Source organism: Daucus carota, chromosome 8 (genome assembly GCF_001625215.2).
Source record: "Daucus carota subsp. sativus chromosome 8, DH1 v3.0, whole genome shotgun sequence".
Taxonomy (NCBI): Eukaryota; Viridiplantae; Streptophyta; class Magnoliopsida; order Apiales; family Apiaceae; genus Daucus; species Daucus carota.
This window is the reverse complement of record NC_030388.2, coordinates 25,535,499-25,552,971: the sequence shown is the minus strand read 5'-3', so window position 1 is coordinate 25,552,971 and position 17,473 is coordinate 25,535,499. Positions and strand designations below refer to the sequence as shown.

The 17,473-nt window shown below is 34.0% G+C and overlaps 2 protein-coding genes and 1 non-coding gene across 4 annotated transcripts; 2 read left to right on the top strand and 1 right to left on the bottom strand.

Moving 5' to 3' along the window:
* Positions 1-243: 243 nt before the first annotated feature.
* Positions 244-324, top strand: TRNAS-AGA (transfer RNA serine (anticodon AGA)). The gene has a single exon. It is a non-coding gene; the product is annotated as a tRNA-Ser (tRNA).
* Positions 325-4,732: 4,408 nt separating this feature from the next.
* On the top strand, positions 4,733-11,945 carry LOC108200026 (nuclear transport factor 2). Of its 2 annotated transcripts, none has more exons than XM_017368084.2 (9): positions 4,733-4,915; positions 5,160-5,294; positions 6,812-7,118; positions 8,791-9,065; positions 9,184-9,370; positions 9,710-9,831; positions 9,922-9,993; positions 10,189-10,270; positions 11,458-11,945. In XM_017368084.2, the coding sequence occupies exons 1-9, from the start codon at positions 4,877-4,879 to the stop codon at positions 11,661-11,663; spliced, it is 1,425 nt and encodes a 474-aa protein (XP_017223573.1). In that variant the 5' UTR covers positions 4,733-4,876; the 3' UTR covers positions 11,664-11,945. The 2 variants fall into 2 exon arrangements, with proteins under 2 accessions (XP_017223573.1, XP_017223572.1); XM_017368083.2 differs by having other exon boundaries at positions 9,178-9,370.
* Positions 11,946-12,861: 916 nt separating this feature from the next.
* LOC108197569 (uncharacterized) lies at positions 12,862-16,113 on the bottom strand. The gene is made up of 6 exons (XM_017365221.2): positions 15,364-16,113; positions 14,600-14,772; positions 14,045-14,123; positions 13,787-13,969; positions 13,312-13,484; positions 12,862-13,223 (listed from the first exon to the last, which is right to left on the bottom strand). The coding sequence occupies exons 1-6, from the start codon at positions 15,820-15,822 to the stop codon at positions 13,154-13,156; spliced, it is 1,137 nt and encodes a 378-aa protein (XP_017220710.1). The 5' UTR covers positions 15,823-16,113; the 3' UTR covers positions 12,862-13,153.
* Between the last annotated feature and the right edge of the window lie 1,360 nt (positions 16,114-17,473).

Sequence of the window (17,473 nt, the reverse complement as noted above, 5' to 3'; positions counted from 1 at the left end):
GTTTGATATTTTGACTTTGATACGTAATTTTAGATTTTTTGAATCCATAACAAAATTAATTGTTTTTGATTAATTTTTTTATGAATAATAATTTTAGTTACACATTTTTATTCTGACAAAAAAAAATAGAGATTATCCGTCAAAACACCAAAGAGCGCCGAGAGTTGTTGAGGAACAGAAAATAAGTTTACGTGCATCGCTACTAAAGAATATTTATCAAATTGGGAAACATTCATTCATCTTGTGGTCGTGCCGGAGTGGTTATCGGGCATGACTAGAAATCATGTGGGTTCGCCCGCGCAGGTTCGAATCCTGCCGACCACGCTTTTTTTTTGTTTTCGGAACAAGGATTTCATTTTTAACGCAACAGCAACAGCATTTGAACATGGAACAGGTATAAACACTTGTTTTTGGGAGAAAAATATATACTTGTTTGTTTTTTAATGAAATGACAATAATAAATAATAAAGACACTTGTCTTTTTAATACAAGTTTCAATTCGTATTTTAGATCTCAATAGTTGGCTCTCGGTCTTCCGGTTGAAAACCAACGTCGATTAAGGTTTGCAGGTGCACTATTTCACGGCGGAGATTTAATTTTCAGAAATTTTCCATTTGTCGCTTAAGGATAGAACTTGCCTTATTTCTTTTTTTAGATTCGACGAATCAAATGATTTTTATGTTTCAATTTTTGCCTCTTATTCTCCCTCTGAATCAAATCTTTTCCTTCCATAATGGTTCAGTTCGTATTAATATCCATAATACAAGTCAAAACTTGGATGCAGAAATATAAGAAGGCGAACCCTTTCTCCATTGAAAAATTAAAAAAAAATGAGATTATCGCAAATATAAGAGCATCTCCAACGGCGTTGGCTATAATCGTTGGCTAAATTGGACCTGTAAAATATTATGTAAAATTTGCTGAACCTGCAAGACATTTTGCTTCAATGGTACTGGCTATATTGGTTGGCTATAATTTAAAAATAGTATGTTGTTAATATTTTAAATTGTTAAAATAGAATATATCAGTTCAATATGGTAATAAATGATGTACAATCTTCCTACAGATTTTTTTACAGACCTGTAGAGGTTCGACAAATTTAGCCATCCATAGGAGGTTGGCTAAATTTATAAACAACAGGTGAGCATGGTTGGAGTTGAGTTTTTGGAGCTGTTGGCTAAATTTTTTTATTTTAAGTAAGCCAACTCACTTTTTAGCCAAGGGTTTTAGATGGTTGGAGATGCTGTAAGTCATTAAAAAATTGACCAAATTTGCCCAATGTAGAGGCAATCAACAAAGCCGCATAAGTGAATATATAATCTACGGAAAAGTGGGCTAATCCAACCAATCGTGCTTGCACAATGGAAAGGGCCACCAGTTTATCTCTTCAACAAATCAAATTGGCGGTTAAATTAAACTTGACGGTTTATTTATTTATAAAGTCTGTATTTAAATTGGTATTGGGATCATAATCATAATTTTTTAATTTATACATAAATAATATCTCTTATAATTTAAATTTATATATAATTTATCATTTATAAGTAATCTTAAGCATAATTATTAATTAATCATTAACATATTTCAACTTTAATAATTACTAACATCATTCTACTTTTTACGAGTTATATTGCAGAATATAGTGTACTGTGATTTATAAAAATAATTGTTCTCTTAATTATAACGTTTCTATTTTAAAACATAACCCCCCCCCCCCTCCCCACAATACATGTCTTTTTTGAAAAAATTACGCGTATTAAGAAAACATTAATCAGATAAAATTTTCTCGCTTGTACTCCTAATAAATGCATGAATGTAGACTCTTATTTAACCTTCATTAATTGTTATACAATTTTCAAGAAGGGTAATTTTGGAATAAGTCAATATATTTGCATTGGAAACTAAAAGTGCACAAGTATTATGGGACAAAAATTTATTCCAAAAGAGACATGTATTGTGGGACGGAGGCAGTAATCTGCTCATATGTTTAAAACTATTACTCCCTCCGTCCAACCTAATTGTTTACATTGGTTTTGGGTATGGAGGTTAAGAAATATGCATAAAGTAGTGGAAAAATGAAAGAAAAATGGGTGAAGTGCTGGGATCCATTGATTTTTAATATATAAAAAGAGATAATGGAGTAAAAATAGTGTGAAAAGTAAGAAAAAGTGAGAAAGTGGTAAGACCTATTAACTATTTTAGGAAAGTTTTGTAATGTAAAGAAACGAGTGGGACGTCTCAAAAAGGAAACTGTAAAGAATCTGGTGGGACGGAGGGAGTATAAAAAAAAATCATTATTAGATTATATTTTATCCAATTTAAATTCCAATACTCCAATATTTTGTGGATTTCATAGAACTTAGACCTATAATTGTAATAGAGAACACAAATAGAGATGATTGTTGAAGTTGTTATTCAATATTATACACCGATTTATAGAAATTGAATTATTTATTCTAAATTTAAGGAAGTCATTAGAATACCGATGGGGATACTCTTGTATATTGGAAGTCATGGCATCCTCATAAGTCTCTCTAACTAACCCTAATTCTAATCTAATAGTGTACAATGATAAAAACTAATCCTCCCCCTCATAATATATGTCTTTTAATATTTAAAACTAATATACAAATAGAAATCCAAAACCAAGTAGGATTCTGTATCAAAATTCGCAGCTTTCTTTTCTGTTCAGTTTTCTAGCCTTTACAATTGGACTTTGCTTCTTGGACCACTTCTGAATTAAAGAAAATTTCAAGGGCTTCGCGTGGGCTGTAAGATCGTTCAATTCTGACATCCGGAACTCAAGTTATGGCCCAAACAGTGCAGAAATCGGGTTAAACCCAATAAATCCGAATTTCCTTAGAATTTAGCTATAAAATAGCTATTTTAGCTTCAAATCCTTCTCAACTTGGAATTCTTTATTCCCTACAATAAAACATGAAAATATATTAAATAAATGTCCAAATCAATGCAAAATATAATTAAATATGGGAATAAAATCATATAGAATATATATAAAAATATATTCTATCATATATATTATAATCCATTAAAATATAGTTGTGGGAATTTAGTTGTTGAAATACAGTTGTTAATGTACTCATAAATGATCGAATAAGCCATTAAAATAAAACCATTAGAATTTGAAATATTGGATTAAATATTATTTTTGAAATATGATGAGGAACTACTATATGAAACACTTAAAACAACTTTTTAATTCTAAATATTATAGAAAACCGTTATTTTATTATTTTATAAAAACCTAATCCTTAAACCTTAATTTGTGACATAGAAATAGACTAAGGATGGAGAGGTTAATGATCCTCTGCTATACTCTACTCATGTTCACACTTTACACACATTTACACTCAAGCAACCTATCATATTCATACAGCAATCATACATAAACACACTCTCCACACATTGTAGATATTCATACAGCAATCATACATAAACACACTCTCCACACATTGTAGATATTCATACAGCAATCATACATAAACACACTCTCCAAACATCGCAGATAATTCTCATTTTTCACTGTCATCTTCGAAAACCTTCTCTCATCCACATCGGAAGCGCCGCCAAACGCCCCTCCGGTATTATTGTATAGGAAACCTTCGAGCAGCTATATCACAAAACAGCCATGCACGATGAAGGAAAATCACGACCGAAATTTGAAATTACTAAGTAATATCGTGTTTTGGTGCAAAATCACTGAGATTCTCCAATCTTCACATATATCGGCAAAGTTTCCTTTGGAGTGGTTTCTAGTACTAAAAAAATTATTTATATTTTACACTCAAAAATAGAAACGTAATATAAATATTAATGGGACACAATCTTTTATAGCGGTGATAAATCCATAAAATTGATTCGATGAACATAAAACAGATATTATCGTAATTTGCTATAGTAACCGGAGAGTCCGTGCAGGAATGCAAGTGAGAGCAGCAGTGAAACTGTAAAAAAGTAATAATAGCAACTACACCAAAAAACACACGCAGCGAAAAGAACAAAAACCTTCACTCTTTCCCCAATCCATCAAAACCCCCCATCTCTGCTATTCACTCCTCTATCTAGGGGTGCCCATGGGTTATCAAAACCCGCCCAAACCGATCTAACCGACCTAACCCGACTCTAAACCAACCCGAAAATATTTAACCCGAATTTTGATTGGGTTGAAAATTATTAAAACCGATTTAAATGGGTTGGTTTAGGGTTTTGCCTATAACCCGCCCATTCTAACCCGACCCGCATATTTTATTTAATTTTCATATATTTTATTTGTTTTTACTGAAACAATTTTAGGTGCCTTTCTATCTAAACTAAAAATATATTACATATTACTTAAATTTATAATAAACGCGTGAAACAATTTCTAATTTGAACGAATCATGAGTTCCGCTTAATAAGAACTAAGCTATTGGCAAATAAACTCGATAATGAGCTCACCTTATCTCGAAAAAATCGTGAAATTACAAAACTAAGTGACCTTACCTCACACTCATTTTCTAATAACCTATTCTACCCAACCCAAACCGACCCAAACCGAAATAAATTCTAACCGACCCAACCCGATGAAATTTAAACCGATCTTTAGTTGGGTTGGAAATTAAAAAAACCGAACTAAATGGGTTGGGTTAGGGTTTAACCTATAATCCGCCCAACCCGACCCGCGGGCACCCCTACCTCTATCTACACACACAGAATCTTTCGGTATCTACTAATTATCTTACAAATATTTTAATTTCAGCACTTATTCCTCAGATATTGTCATGTGTCTAGTGTTTTGGTACTAGTGTTTAGCCGCTCCCCTACACTCTTCATTTCTCACTGCAGATCTAGGGTTTAATTAGGGTTTCTGTCTCCCATGGCGACTCCCTTTCACTTGCCCCTCACTGCTGCTCAGGTACTCTCTCTCTCTCTCTCTCTCTCTCTCTCTCTCTCTCTCTCTCTCTCTCTCTCTGTCTCCCTCTCCCTCGCTCTCTCTCCATCTCTCTCTCCCCCTCCCTCTCTCTCTCCCTCTCCCTCGCTCTCTCTCCATCTCTCTCTCTCTCTATCTCTCTCCCCTCCCTCTCCCCCTCCCTCTCTCCTTCTCTCTCTTTCTCTCTCTCTCTCTCTCTCTCTCTGCTTATGAATGCTTGTCATTGTAGGTTGGGACTTATTTTGTGGGGCAGTATTACAATGCGCTACAGAGCACTCCAGAAGTTGTTCATCAATTCTATACCGATGCCAGCACTGTTGTTCGTACTGATGGCAATATTAGAGAGACTGCTTCAGCAATGCTGGTATATTTTTTGTATTATATATACTATTTTTAGTTATATCTAGTTTTGCCGTTTTGGTGTAGTTTTCAGAATGTTTAAAGACCCTTCCACAATTTAAAAATGAAGACTATTTAGTTTATACTTGATATTTTTAGTTGCTCTGTAGAGACATGTAACTGCTGATTTAGGTGTTTTATGGATTTTTGTTATATATTGTTCATTCTGATTTTCGAGTCTTACTTAGACTGTTGGTCGCAATTAAGATTAAAAAAGAAGAAGAAGCTTACTTCCATTCCTGGCGCACAACGGATACAAAAGAAGACTTGTTATTTGCCTCTCCCAACTGTTCCGATAATGCTTTTACCATATAAGTAATCGTTATAGTTAAATTGATGGGCATGAGCATCTTTCAAATTTGTATATTTGATGGCACTTCATCTGTTCTGAAAGTTTGTATACTTATTTTGTGTGTTAAAAAATCTGTACACTTTGAGTTAATTTAATCATGTTGTGTGGATATTAAACAATAATCAGTTTAGGTTTTAATTACAATATTGTTTACTGTTTAAACTAGTGGTGAGCGTTGGTTTGTGTGGTCGGTTTTAAGGTCCAAAACGAAACTTTTGGTTTCTCAATTCTCAATATACAAAATTGAAACTAAACTTTATGTAAAAAATGGATACATTTTAATTGGTTTGGTTCGGATGGGTTTTGGTCTAAACCAATTTTTTTATAAAATTTAACTCATTAATATTTTAAAACCTAAACCATGCATATAAATTGATATCTTAAAATAGAATTCGTTATTATTTTGAAGAAAAGTTCATGTCTTCAAATGGATGATATTAGTGCCCTGTTTTATGTTTGGGGCCTTTGGGCTTATACATACTATATAGATTCAAACTTATACTTGGTAGTACATACACGAGTAACATGACAAATGTGTATTAGTGTATTAATTTAAGGTTTGGTTGTTTTAGTTGCTCTGGAGGTAAAAACATAAACCGAACCGGAAAAATTCGGTTTCTAATATATCAAACGATTACCAAACCAAACCATTAATAAACGGTAAAAATCGGTGTGAAGTTTGAATGTCTTGGATTGGTCGCTCTTGATCGGTTTGGAGAATTTTTGCTCAACCCTAGTTTAAACCTTATCATTGTTTTGTCAGTTTATAAATATTTGAAAGTGCTATATTGGATGTGATACTTTTCTTGCCTGTAAATAATTATGTTACTAGATGGTAATACATAAGATTGCCGTACTAGGTGTTGTAGGTGGTATAAATAATTTATCCTATTCATCTTATCAAATCACCCCCTCTATTTGGTTTCCTTAATGCGACCTGCAAAGTCAGTAACTATAGAAAGTTCTATATAAGGTATGCTTCCAATATATTAATTATTAGTCCTGGAGCATATTATGTATGATATTAATACACTATGCAGTATGCACTTCGATAACCCTATTGTGTTAGTCATTTGGCAAGAATCATTACATAGTAATTAGTATTCTCTCTTGTTTTCTCTTCATTGCAGCAAATACATGCACTTATCATGTCACTCAACTACACTGGAATAGAAATCAAGACAGCAAATTCTTTAGAATCTTGGAATGGAGGTGTGCTGATAATGGCTTCGGGTTCTGTGCTTTTAAAAGATTTTAATGGCAGGAGAAAATTTGTTCAGACATTTTTTCTGGCACCTCAAGAATCAGGATTTTTTGTTCTCAGTGATATTTTTCACTTTATTGAGGAGGATCAAATTCACCAACATCCAGTAGCCTATATATCTCCAAGCATTCATGATCCCAAGCTTCATGCTTCAAATTCTATTCAGGAGTCAGGTATACAGCTCGCACTTGTAATTTATTAAGTAACCTACATACCAACCAGAATTCGTAAGAGGATTTGTGCTCATGAATAACATCCGGGTTTGTTTGGTATTTCAAGTCTTCTTTATTTTTTTATGACTGTAATTTTCTTAGAGTTCTCATTATATTTGTAGTGCTTTTATATTTTTATGATTGTTTCTGGAGGATACGAGTCGAAAATGATAAAGCGTATACTCATTTTTCATTATAGAAAGAGAAAGTTGAACTATACTTACAGAGTAGAATAAAAAAATTATCTGGGTTAAGTTGTTAATGCAAAAAGGGTAGTTACTGTGTGCATGAAAGTTAAATGGTATTATATATACAGAATTCATTTAGTTAGTTATTTGAAAGAACCTGATTAAACATGTAGAATCACAGAGTTCTAAGAATTTTTACCTAGAGAAAGTACTTAACGGACTTGTGTTGAATTTTATTATGTAAATTTATGGAAAATTTGGAAAGATTTAGGTTGCATAAATAACTTGATAAAGTCCTAAAACTCGCAGTCTATATTTATTTTATTTAAATATTTATTCTTTAATGATATCTTGATCTCATTACCACTTAAAAGCTACTTACCTCTAGTTGCGTATATGATTGTTACGAACATTGTTTATACGGCGTAACCGCTACGTGGCGCTAGTAGAGGGTATATGTGTAGATATAATATATAAAATATACAAAATTTTGATAATATTAAAGCTAAAATCCACATTAAACATAAAATTCAGATTTAGTGTTTCACTGGATATATAAATTTAAAGATGTCACATTTCATAAGCACTTTGTATGTTTTCGTCTGAAATTCTGCACAGGAATTTAACCAAACATGTGGTCTGCATTGTGTAAATCCAAGTTAATATAAAAATTGGAAGAAGAGACGAAAAAGATGAAAAAGATAAGAAATAAAGAAGAGAAGAAAATAATTAAACTTAAGAAGATTAAGAAAATATTGGGGCAGGTGCCATGGCGTAAAAATGCCATATGGATGCTAAACACGCCATATTGATGCCATATCCTAAAGTACACTGGCGAGGAGGGGGGGGGGGGGGGGATGCTATATGGTTATGAACTATTCTAAATTCACAACTCTTCATGCACGTGTGTGTATTTGTATTATTCACAAATGTATGTGCATATAACCATTAAGTTAATGATAGAGATTTTTTGGTGAGAGGATCTATGAGAATATATGAGGTCGACTTTCTCGCCGCCAACTCAATAATTATCTTTTCTAATATTAATAAGGATTAAAAAGATAAAAAAATATCATAGGCCTGGGGAGAGAGTGGTTAAAACTTTGTACCATCTAAAGTTTTCTTGACGTACTTATCTGAGAAATTTATGGTGTGTTACAATATTCAGAAATCTGATGAGTATACCTCAGAGAAAGCACGTAGATTTTTTTGCCAGTTTCTGTTTTTGCTAAATAAGATATAATGTATATGTTCTAAATTTTGGTTCTGATATCTAAAAGTTTATAGATTACTATGATAAACAATTAACAAAATTCTTATGGTGCTTGTTCTGAAAGAATGCAAGCATACATGTGTGTGTTTAGGTGTAGTAATAAAAAAATGTATTTGGTGTTTTGATATAATTAACTTAAAAGCAGATGGGATGACAAACTTTTCTTTTGCAGTGCCAACTTACATGCTTGGTGGAAATTTCCAGGCCCGAGAATTTGTTGGTTCATCTAATGTAAAGGAAAATCCCACCACTAATAATTACAGTTTCTCAGAGCAACAGCTGCAGCAAGTACCACAGACTGACAATATCATCAAAGGCAACTTTGCAGTACAGTCTGTACAGTCAAATGGTTCACTTCAGAGTACTCTAAATCCTGTACAAGAACATCCGTCCACTCCTATTGAGGAACCGGCCGAGGAACCTCACAAACACACTTATGCTTCAATTGTATGGAATACATTTTTGAGTCCTAAAGCCAAAATTTAGTAGGACATTTCGGCTTCACTAAACGGGACTGATTTTTATTATTTTTTTCAATTCCTTGATCGTTATCTTGAAGTTGCAGGTTTCTAAAGGACAATCTGTGCCAGCTGTACATGCTCATTCGTCTTTCAAGAAGATGCCGTCTCCTGCTTCAGAGTGGGAAAATATACCAGAGCCATCGTCTGATCAGCAGTCCTATACACCCTCAGTTGCACTTGATAGTTTTGGGAGGGAGGCTGTAGAACAGATCTCTGTTGTAGAAGATGAAGGTGACCTTTTCTAGTTCATTCCTTTCGTTCGTTTCATTCTTGTTCAATGATGAAAGTCTATAAACACATTATGTAAAGAACTTTTGAGGCACTACTGTACATGAAGGTCTCAATTGTCTTTCATATTACTGCTATGGCTTAAATTATCTACAATCTTGCTCTGAAAATCAATTGGATGAATTTGCAAAAAAGAAATCTGTTTTGTGTTTTTCTTTGTTGACATGCAAACTCACTGTGTCTGCAAATGTTATCAGTTACCACAAACAAGTGGTTTTTTACTGTGTCTGCAAGTATTTTTTTTCTGAAGTCCCTGATTTCTGTATAACTCGATGTTTTCAGTTAAGGTAAAGTCTGTTTATGTGAGAAATGTGCCGTCTACTGCATCTGCTTCAGAAATTGAGGAAGAGTTTAAGAAATTTGGTAGACTGAAGCCTGATGGCGTGGCCATTAGAACCAGACAAGTTAGTTGTGTCAACTATTTAAGAATTTTGGCTTGTATGCCCCAACAATTGATATTAATCTAGTGCTAAAAATAAATTGCAAATTTGTAGCCGAAGGAGCTGGGTGCCTGTTACGCGTTTGTGGAATTTGAAGATATAGCTGGAGTTCAAAATGCAATAAAGGTAAGAGTAACTGAATTTTTTTTCTGGTCCTGGAATTTCTTCATAACAAAACTCATTTATCCTCGTGTCATCTGTTATTTTTTTGCAAGATTGGTAAGTTGTCCCCATTTGGAGTTGCTTTATAATCTGTTTACTGCAAGTTACTTTAAAAGTTGAAATTGTATGCGGGTTCAATAATTCACTAATTTTTTGTAGGCATCAACAGTTGAGATTGCTGGACAACAAGCATATATTGAGGAGAGAAAAGCTGACAGAGTCAATGCTTTTCGTGGAGGACGTATGCACTGCAATCTTTATTCTCCATAATATATATTGTGTCCTGTCTCTGCATGTTTTAGTTATACTCACCAAGTTCTTATGTGACTTTCTATATTTTCACTTATATATGATCTACCTGGTATAGTTGTCAGTTGTGTGCCCAAAAATTTCTCCTTTCCTTGAAGTTGGAACCTTTTGTTCGATTTACTACTTGCTTAGATTACTTACACTCTATCCGACAACTGCCAGCTCATGCACTGCATGTTCAACTAAATTACATATTATGTGCACTGTGCACACAAATTTATTATGCATATTATAATACCCGTGATTGAAATATCGCTGTTAAAAATTTCTGCTTGAATCGTGAGACATTGATAGTCTTTGCCTCTAAATTTGATTTTCTAGGCAATTGGGTTGCTGTGTTTTTTTGCTTAAATATTGGATATTGTTGTACATTGTGTAGCAAATGTGATGGTTATATGTGACAGGGTCCATGCAGAAGCAGTAAACTTTAACTTTAGATTCTTGTGCATACTCTGTTTTCCATCCTTTTGAACTAAATATCTACTTAACTTATAGTAAACTCAAAACAGATGTGATGTGACTAAAGTCGAACTCTTCTCCACTCTATTATGGGGAACATGTTACATTATTATTGTGTTAAAGGTCAAGTGCTGAATACACATGCATCCTTTTTCCATGGGGGTTCGGTCTCTTATTACCAAGAGAACAGAACAAGCAGTACTCTAGAATAGGCTCGCCTGGAGGATGGCTAGGCTCTTTTTAGAACCCTGTTTCTTATATGTACTACTTCATACTAGAAGTCTAGGTTTGATTATGCATGTATTTTAAGATGCAACAAATTTATCTGACAAAAAATTTATACGGTCTTCCATATTATACCTTGTAAGTTGGGAGGCCAAGTTTTTTCTTTTTCTTTTTCTTCCCCTCACGGGGAGGCCAAGTTGCATATACTAAAGCCATTGAGATATTTTGTGGGATTGTATATTTTCCTTTTCTATTTTAAGCCAAGTTGTAAATAATTGCTTGCTGTTGCTCAACTAATGGGGCTTCCTTTTTCTGTACTTGCTGCCTTTTAGGCAATGCATGAATCAACTGTTTACATGCAACAATTTTACTTGCTGCCTCTGATAAGTAACATGTTTGATTTTCGTGTCATTTAACTTAAAAATCTTGAAACAGGAGGGAGAGGTAGAAGCAGCAGGGGTAGCTATCACATGGATTCGTCAAAGGGACGCTTCAGTGTTCGTAACTTTAGCCGTGGTGGGCAAAATGGTGACCACAGCAGACCTCGAGGCAACGGAAATGGATACTATCGACCCAGTCAACGTCAAGAACGAGTATCTTCGCAGCAAGTATCAAGCAACGGCCAGAACTCTTCAGAGTGAAGGATTGTTAAATATTTATGTTTCTGAAAGTCTCACATTTTTGGGCAGTCTCATTATAATTCAGCACATTCATCGTATAGGTATTGGGAAAGGGGGATTTTTTTTACATAGAAGGCCTTTCAATTATAGGCAATGAAAAATGCAGAACTCAGAACTTTTTATAGCTTCTTAGCTATGTGAGGTCCAAGTGTGTGTGCTTGTTCTTTCCATGAGAAAGATAGTTAAATGCAGATTTTGTGATGCATGCTTAATAAAATCACCCTACAAGACTTTTGAAGTTCAGATTTTTGCGATGGAGCAAAATTGCATGTTTTTTTTTCAGTTCAAGGTTTACTGTGTGATATTGTTGGTGCTTGGTGCCTCCTGAGGAGATTGAATGTTCAAAATTTCATTGCAGACTAGTAAATGTTATAACCAAACTCAATGGAGGATCCTCACGGAAGTATTGTCGGTTTGTTTATGGGTACTATTGCTTGCATTTTTGCATAGCACGTATTGGCTTTCTTGACGAGTTAAGACCCCTAGGTGCTAAATGTGCTAAATAAGTTGTCAAGTTGGCGGGCTTTGGAATATTACTGTCACTAATGTTGTGTTTGGTGGAATGGAATGGAATGAGTAAAAATACTTGAAATTAATAGAGATAGGAAGAAAGTTTTGAAAATATTTGAGGAAGTGCAAAATTACTATGATGAGATTTGGGAAGAAATTGGGGATGAGAGAGAATGAAGCATTCCATTTCAAATTGAAGGCGTGATATCTAGCACATGATGTAAGGAATGGAATGGAGTAAAGAATGAAATTTCTTAAAAATTGTTCATAAAATAGTTCATTTTCCATTCCATTTCTTCCGGAATCATTCACCCCAACCAAACACAACATAATGGTATAGAAATTGTAATCGGAATTGTTTTGGAATATTACTGTCACTAATGGTGTAGAGATTTTGGATTTACAAGGAATTTATCTGAATTTGGATATATTGGAGGTTTTTAGTCAAATCGGAATGTAATCAATAAATTGGTGAATTTTTTTTCCAAGATTAATTGGGAATTTACAAAACACTGCTGTTACTGATGTATCATGAAAATAATTATTCCTTTATATCCTGTTTTTTTCTCATCCAGGATTCTCTTAAACTCGTCAGAACCAAAAAGATATAACAAATGCAGAGACTAGATATACATATAAAGCTGAAAGAGACATAGAATAAGCCTGTTTAATATATGAATGTTAAAGTTCTACATGTTAATCCATATTACATTGAAGCAAGAACATATTTTGATGCCATTATTATGCCACTGCACAAACGATTACAGCTTCAGATAACCTTGGAAGTTTTTGAGGTTAGTGGACAAGATACATCACATGTATCAATTATTAACTAGCTAAAATCTATAGGCCATAGAAGCTAATAGCAGCATCAACCGGAAGCAATGCGCTGAGCATCCGTTGTAGGTGTTTCTGCTGTTTGGATAACTGGCATCTGAATGTCACTCTGTGCTATCTTCGTCTCCATCATCAGTTTCCCAGAGAAACCTAGCATATGCTGCCAGAATATGGCTGAAAACAGGGCCCCAGTTTGTCTTATCTTAAGAATGAGGAAAATGTAAAAACACTAGAGTTAATAGAATAATTAGCCTCTTTGTACCTATCTTCCGGAGCAGCTTCAACTGCACGCTCATAGTAACACAAAGCTTTATCATGATCATGATAGAGTTCCCACAACAAATTAGCATACTGCGAAATGATTTCTCCATCTCGAGGGGAAGCTAGTATTGCACGTGAGTAGTAATTCTCGGCTCCTTTAAGGTCCCCCTTGGACTGAGCAAAAACAATCATTAGTTAAGCCTATTTTTGGTACTTGGCAAGTCATGCTATTCATAAAACAGAAGTAGTCTATACTGCTTTCTTGAACATGACATTGTACTAATTCATAATACAAATAGAGCATGCCTTTTCAGTTTGGCTTAACTTGGGTTATAAATCTAAGCACACTTTATGTAAGAGAGAAACAGGTTCTACAAATTCGTTCCATAACATTGAATAGCAGCTGGCAATAGACATATGAGTTGATCGGTTACTAACTGCCAATAGGAATAGCCAAAAGGACGTTTATATTTCACCTGATACAGGAACTGTGCATAATTTTTCAGAAACAAAGGATTGGAAGAGTTAGCCTCAACCATCTTCTTGTAATAGTCCTCTATATCGGCACCTTCGTCGGTAGGTATATCTATATGATCGGTGCTAACTGGTTTTTCTTGGTTGACTGATTTTGGGATGTCAGCCGGAATGTTGTCTTCTAACTGAAAAGTAATTCAGAAAGTTAATAGGGATAGCATACAATGCATTATCATCTGAAAACAAAATCAAGAGATAACCTGAATGACATTGGTTGATGCAAAATCTTTATGATCGTCTACTTCCCACAAGAAACTAGCATATGCTGCAAGAACATGACTGGAAAAAGAAGAAAAGAAATCACATCAACAGGGAAAATTAGACCGCTAGCAGGGGATGGGACCAAAAAGTGTAAATTTCCGTTGAAGTTCATATTGGCATATTTTTATGTATATAGTCAATTTCATTAGAATTGTCAAATGAGGTTTATCTAAAAGCCAAATACATGCACGAACCATAAACTTGGCAAAAACAACATGCTCTCAAAAGATTATCTAACAAAAAATGGCAATGCAAAATTTCTTATTATATAAACAGGCAAAAACAACATGCTCTCAAAAGATTATCTAACAAAAAATGGCAATGCAAAATTTCTTATTATATAAACAACAATACGGAAAAGATAGACAGGTATTTTAGCCACAGTTCACTCAGTGAGAGATAAAATCATTTATTGATCTGAGTCCCGCTTAGTTATCCAGCGCAAGATACAACATTGAAGTATTGAACTTTTGCATTACCAAAGGACTACTCACCTATCCTCAGGAGCAGCACAAGCTGCACGTTCAAAGTAACTTAATGCCCTATCTTTGTCATGGTGAAGCTCCCACACCAATTTAGCATAAAGCAACATTATCTCACTGTCGTTAGGATCTGCTAATGTAGCCTGGAAGTATAGATCTTCTGCTCCAACAAGATCTCCCTTGGACTGTAAGAACAAATGAAGCAGACCATTAATTGAAGGACAATCCCTCACAACTTCATCATTAAACTAAAACAGAAGTAAGTTAAACGCACACAATCACTTGCCAACAGGCTCATGAAGGAACAATAGAGGAACAGAAACTGTTGTACATCATGTATCTCTCAATTCCCAGCAGTTTCCTAATTGTTCTGGCCAGTGCAGTTCCGAACTTAGGCAGCTCAACAAAGGGAATACAATGTTTCAACAATTTAACTACTGCAACCAGTGTCATCTGTGCTTAGACAGCATGTTAATTTATCCATAACTTCTAAATTTTTATTCGTTTAAACAATAAGATAACATTACTTATGCTCGAGATTATAAAATCTATCACCACAGTATATTAGCTCCTTAAAACGGATACCATATATTACTACAAGTTCTTAATGAGCAAAAAACCCTAGCATACCACCAATCAAGGAAATCATGAAATTGCATCTATAACTCAAGATATGTAAATATATCATCGATGCCATTACGATTACTAACAAAAGAAACCTTATGAATTAAACATCCTATCTTCTAAAAATGCAAAATCAGGAGATTACAACCAACCTGCAAAAGCTGAGCATAGTTCCTCAAAAACAAAGGATTAGAAGGATCCTCACTAACCAAGCTCTTGTAAAACTCCTCAACATCCTCAACTTGATCAAAACAAGAAGTGTTGAAATCCACACCAAAACCACCACCACCTCCCACACCATTACCATCCATCCCAAACCCTGTTGCCAGATACATAGGAGGACTCACTGGCCTCTCAATCTCTTCAATTTTCATTTTCTCAAGTCCATAAAAAAGCCCTTCATTCTCTTCATCTTGTTCCTTGTCATCATCATCTTCCTCAATCAATCCCATACCATTCTTACCAAAACTAAAATCCCCACTTCCTATTTTATCACCAATTGTCACACACCTCTCTAATCCATCATTTCTGACTCTGCTTTCTCCATCTTTGTCATCTCCAATCCCATCTTCAGAATTGTATATGCAGAAAGAAGGCTCAGTTCTCAACATTGGATTAGTAGAATAATATTGAGCTGTTTTGAATGATTTGGTGAAAAAGAATGGAGCTCTAGATTAAATTTAGAGGACCCAAATGGGAAAGCTTGGCCTTAGAGTTGAAATCTTTGATCAAGCTGGGTGGATTATATGCTTCTGATGAACTTGTGTGTGAGTCTGTGCGAGTGCATGTGATGTTAGTTTCTTGCTTCAGATTCTGGAAAACTTGCCCACTTGTGAATTAATTAAACACAGGACACTCTTGAGTACGAATTTTAATCCTGACAAGTATTTATTTAGAAGTATGATTTTTTAGAAGTATTTATTTACCTTTATAGGTATGATTTTTTCACACCTCAAAATATGTATAAAAGGTCAAAACGACATTTTTTTGGAACAAAAAGAGTATATGTTTGAAATATTTTAATTAACGTGATTGTTGTATATGAATCGTTATTAAAAAATGTGAGTCAATAAAAATGAAAATCAAAACTTTCAAAAAAAAAAAAAAAATGAAAATCAAAATGAGTCTATCGGCATAATTTTTGCTTAGCCCATGGATATATACTAAAAAAATCGATAAAATAAAAAGGATAAGCATCACGTGCAATCATAAATGATTATAATGTTGTCAGTGCAAGCTTGTGATCCGGAGAGAGACCTAAAACAACGTATAATCCAAGTTGGCAGGATGCATGTGATTTCTCCATTGTTTCAATCTCCCAACCCATGCCCATCTGTATGTATCAGAATTACACAGACGATTCGTCTGTTCTAAAAATCGCTGATTAATCACGATTACCGATTAATCTCTATTTCGTAACTCGTCAAACTGATTAAATCTTCGATTAATCACCGATCAATCCGATTAATCTCCGATCAATCTTCGATCAATCCAATTAATTCCCGATTAATTCTTGTTCCGTGACTTCACCGATTAAGTCCGATTCCCGCTTTTTACAACACTGGACAATTCATAAAAATAAATTGAATTAAAATTTATAAATCCGCATTTTAACTAAAATATTAGTGTATCCGTTGTAATTTTTAATTCATTTATAAATAAATGCTTTTAACTTATAAAACTTCAAGCCGCCGGGCTTTTAAACATATCAAACACCCCTATTACTTAAAATGAACACCATCTCACATACCAATCAGGGGCGGAACCAAGGCGAGACTAGTCCCCGGCTGAGAAAAAATAATAAGTATAATTTATTTATTTCAAATTTTTTAGCCCGGGGACAAATTTAAAAATGATTATATATATATAAAAAAGAGGCCAATTAACATGATGGTTTACATCAAGAAAACCATATTTAAAGACATAGACGAAGAAGTTATCTTACAACGTTATCAAAATATGCAAAATCGTAGAATTCGGTTGTCATCCATTCTTTCCTAAAAAAAGGCAGTAAAGATGTCACCGCTTAACCAATTAAGGTATGCATATTTATTTTTAATTTTTTTGATGAAATTTTAATAATAGTTCAGTCCGGGGTTGAAATTAATCCTGGTTCCGCCACCGATACCAATATTAAAAGAATAAGCTAAATATCGCACAAGCATAATTATAATATTATAAATAATTTTATTTATATTTTCTCATCTCGTGTCAACATTAGTTAATGACAATTTTGTTCTCAAAGTTACAATCTTATTTCCC